Source organism: Sminthopsis crassicaudata, chromosome 1 (genome assembly GCF_048593235.1).
Source record: "Sminthopsis crassicaudata isolate SCR6 chromosome 1, ASM4859323v1, whole genome shotgun sequence".
Classification (NCBI taxonomy): domain Eukaryota; kingdom Metazoa; phylum Chordata; class Mammalia; order Dasyuromorphia; family Dasyuridae; genus Sminthopsis; species Sminthopsis crassicaudata.
Genome location: NC_133617.1, coordinates 8927757 through 8930980, shown reverse-complemented (window position 1 = coordinate 8930980; position 3224 = coordinate 8927757). Strand labels below are relative to the sequence as shown.

General features: G+C 63.6%; 1 protein-coding gene across 1 annotated transcript; it reads left to right on the top strand.

The window, feature by feature from the left end:
- Positions 1-1131: 1131 nt before the first annotated feature.
- Positions 1132-2829, top strand: SDF2L1 (stromal cell derived factor 2 like 1). Its single transcript, XM_074292168.1, has 3 exons — positions 1132-1433; positions 1727-1923; positions 2477-2829. The coding sequence occupies exons 1-3, from the start codon at positions 1256-1258 to the stop codon at positions 2756-2758; spliced, it is 657 nt and encodes a 218-aa protein (XP_074148269.1). The 5' UTR covers positions 1132-1255; the 3' UTR covers positions 2759-2829.
- The last annotated feature ends 395 nt before the right edge of the window (positions 2830-3224 follow it).

Below are 3224 nucleotides of genomic sequence, written 5' to 3'. Positions count from 1 at the left end.
TCCGATGCAGCAAGGGGGGGCAGGGACATCATTGTCCCCCGATATCTTCGTGTCGCTCTCTTTCTCTTCCTTCAGGGATCCTCCCTTAGGGGCTCCCGAACTAGACGTCCTCCCGAGGCTCCGATGCAGCAAGGGGGGGCAGGGACATCATTGTCCCCCGATATCTTCGCGTCACAATCTTTCTCTTGCTTCAGGGATCCTCCCTGAGGGGCTCCCGAACTAGACGTCCTCCCGAGGCTCCGATGCAGCAAGGGGGGGCAGGGACATCATTGTCCCCCGATCTCTTCGTGTCGCTCTCTTTCTCTTGCTTCAGGGATCCTCCCTGAGGGGCTCCCGAACTAGACGTCCTCCCGAGGCTCCGATGCAGCAAGGGGGGCAGGGACGCGGTTGTCCGCCACTCCTCCACACTTCACTTTCTTGCCACAATTTTTCTCTTGCTTCAGGGACCTCCCCCGGGGCGCTTGAACTCGTCCTCCTCGAAGGGGCTCTTGAACTCTTTTCTCTCAGAGCTGGAAGCCAGAAGACCAAAGATCTCTCTTGTCACCTCTTGAGGCCGGGAGCATCAAGTAATCAACCTCCATCAGCGATGAGGGTCTTGTGCAAATCAACTAGGTAAAGGAATGATATTTCTTCGGAAATAAAGCCCTTTCCATAGTTTTCCACTGAGAGAAATGGATAGAACAAAAGCAAAGGGACAGTGAAAACTCGCTTTTCCCGGAATTACCCAGGGCCACAACCGGAGTTCAGTTTCGGAGCTGCAGGGGAACTCGCAGTCCAGGACACCAAGCTCCAGTACGCCGCCTAACGGCTCACGGTGGGAATTGCCTGACGATCACGTGGCCTCGCGAGCCAGAAACGAAAAGCCTCAGAAACTTCCAACCGGGTTCTGTTCTTCTCCCCCGTCCCTCCCGCCCCTCCCGCCCCTCCCGCCTCGGACTCCGCCCCAGGCCCGGTCCAACATCTTCGCATTAATTGGTCAGCTCTTGCCTTTCTTCGCGCCTATTGGCTGACTGTCTGAGCTCGTGGCCCAATCACAGCCTCCATCGTGTCTTCAGCCCCGGCTCCACAGACCCCAGCCGGGAACCGCTGCCCTTGACGACGAGGGCGGGGCCTCTTTGGGGAGCGACCAATAGGGAGGCGGACGTCGGACGGCGTGGAGCGATCATTGGCTGCGAGGGCCGGCGCTGTCGGCGGGGGGTTGGAGGCGGCGCCCAGGCGGAAGCGGCCCCGGGCCTGGCGGGAGTGGGCCGGGGGGATGTGGAGGCCGGGGCCGCGGCCGCTGCTGCTGCTGCTGCCGCTGCTGCTGCTAGCGGCCCGGGCCGAGGCTGGGGCCGAGCTCGGGACCGGGGCCGTGACCTGCGGGTCCGTGCTGAAGCTGCTCAACACGCGCCACGGCGTCCGCTTACACTCGCATGACGTCAAATACGGCTCCGGTGCGCGCCCGATGGGGGAGGAGCGGGGGCTACCGGCGAGATGGCAGGGGGAGTGAGGATGGAGGGGACAAAGGGATAAAGGGGGAGGGGGGATGGAGGAGACGGATGGGGGAGAATGGAGGGAGGAGCAGTCGGGATCAAATGATGGGTTGGGGGGGCCGGAGGAGACCGTATGGAGGGCGGCCGGGAGGGGCTGCGGCGGATGGGGGAAGGGCAGTGGGGCGGGTGGAGGGGGCACGGAAGGCCGGTTCCAGGAGAGCCCCGGGAATGACCGCCTCTTTTGGGCCGCCCAGGGAGCGGGCAGCAGTCTGTGACCGGCGTCGAGGGCTCCGAGGATGCCAACAGCTACTGGCGCATTCGAGGGGGGGCGGACGGCGAGTGCCCCCGGGGGGTGCCCGTGCGCTGCGGCCAGGCGGTGCGGCTCACCCACGTGAACACTGGCAAGAACCTACACACCCACCACTTCCCCTCCCCCCTCTCTAACAACCAGGTGAGTGCGCCCCTCTGCGGTCTGGCGGGGTGACTGGGCCTCCCCCCCAGGCCAGAGCCGGGCACAGCAGGGGGGGTTTTTCCCAACCATTCTTGGGTAGTGAGCTCCCCGCGGCTGGAGCCGTGGGAGCAGCTTCGAGCGCCACCCCCAGGAGTCCGGGGAGAGATTGGAGGGGAGTGGGAGGGGCCGCGCCCGCCGAGCTCCCCAATGAAGATGCCCTTGGGAACCGCTTCAGAAATAAAACACCAGAGACACCGGGTTAATCTGTGGTTTTTTCCGTGAGCAGGCTACAGCGCCCCCCCCATCACATCGGGTCCCCCGTGACTGGGGCCATCCTGCGTCTGCTCCTCGCAGGGCCCCCTGGTGCCAGGCGGCAGTCGGGGTCCCGAGAGTCCTTGGGGGACCTCAGTCTACCAGTGTAGAAGATGGGGTTGCTCCCTCCTGCCCTTCTGGCGTGGGGCCTCACGGTGGCCCCCGGAGAGGAGTTTGGGTCCCCCCCTCAGTTTGCCTCCCAAGCACCTTCCAGCCATATCCCATAATGCTCTGCTTCCAGGAGGTGAGCGCCTTTGGAGACGGCGGTGAGGGAGACCAGCTGGACGTGTGGCTGGTGCAGTGCAACGGGGCCTACTGGCATCGGGAAGAAGCCGTGCGCTTCCAGCACGCGGGCACCCACGTCTACCTGTCCGTCACGGGGGAGCAGTACGGGCACCCCATCCGTGGGCAGAGGGAGGTCCACGGCATGCCCAGTCCCAACCAGCACAACTCCTGGAAAGCCATGGAGGGCGTCTTCATCAAGCCCAGCCCCAGCGAGCCTTCCAGACACGACGAGCTGTGAGCTGGGGCACACTGCCCGCGGGGTGGGCACTTCTGCCAGAGATTGTGAATAAAATGCTGGTTTGAGGGGTTCCTGAGGTTGCCCATGTTCACTGTAGGGATGCGATGGCCCTGGAAATGGCAGCTGCCAGTCAGGCTATGGGCAGGGGGGATGGGGGAGACCCTGAGATTCCTGGGGATGGGGGGGGGGGCTTCCTGCAGATGCTGACTGAGCTGAGGTTTGGAGGCAAAGGTAGACAGGCCCAGGTGGAGGCTCCGAGAGGTAGAAGGCCAGCAGGGAAGCTGGGGGAGGGGAGGAGCAGGCAGGAGTTGCCCAGCCTGGGTCCTGGGGGTGAGAGGGAAGAGCTCATAATGAGCCCAAGCTTAGCTTAGGAGCCAGAGGAACTACTTGGAGGTTGGGGTTCAAGTCAGGGTGCAGACTCTCCCTGTGCAAGTCCTGCCTGCCTCAGTTCCCTCCACTGTAAAAT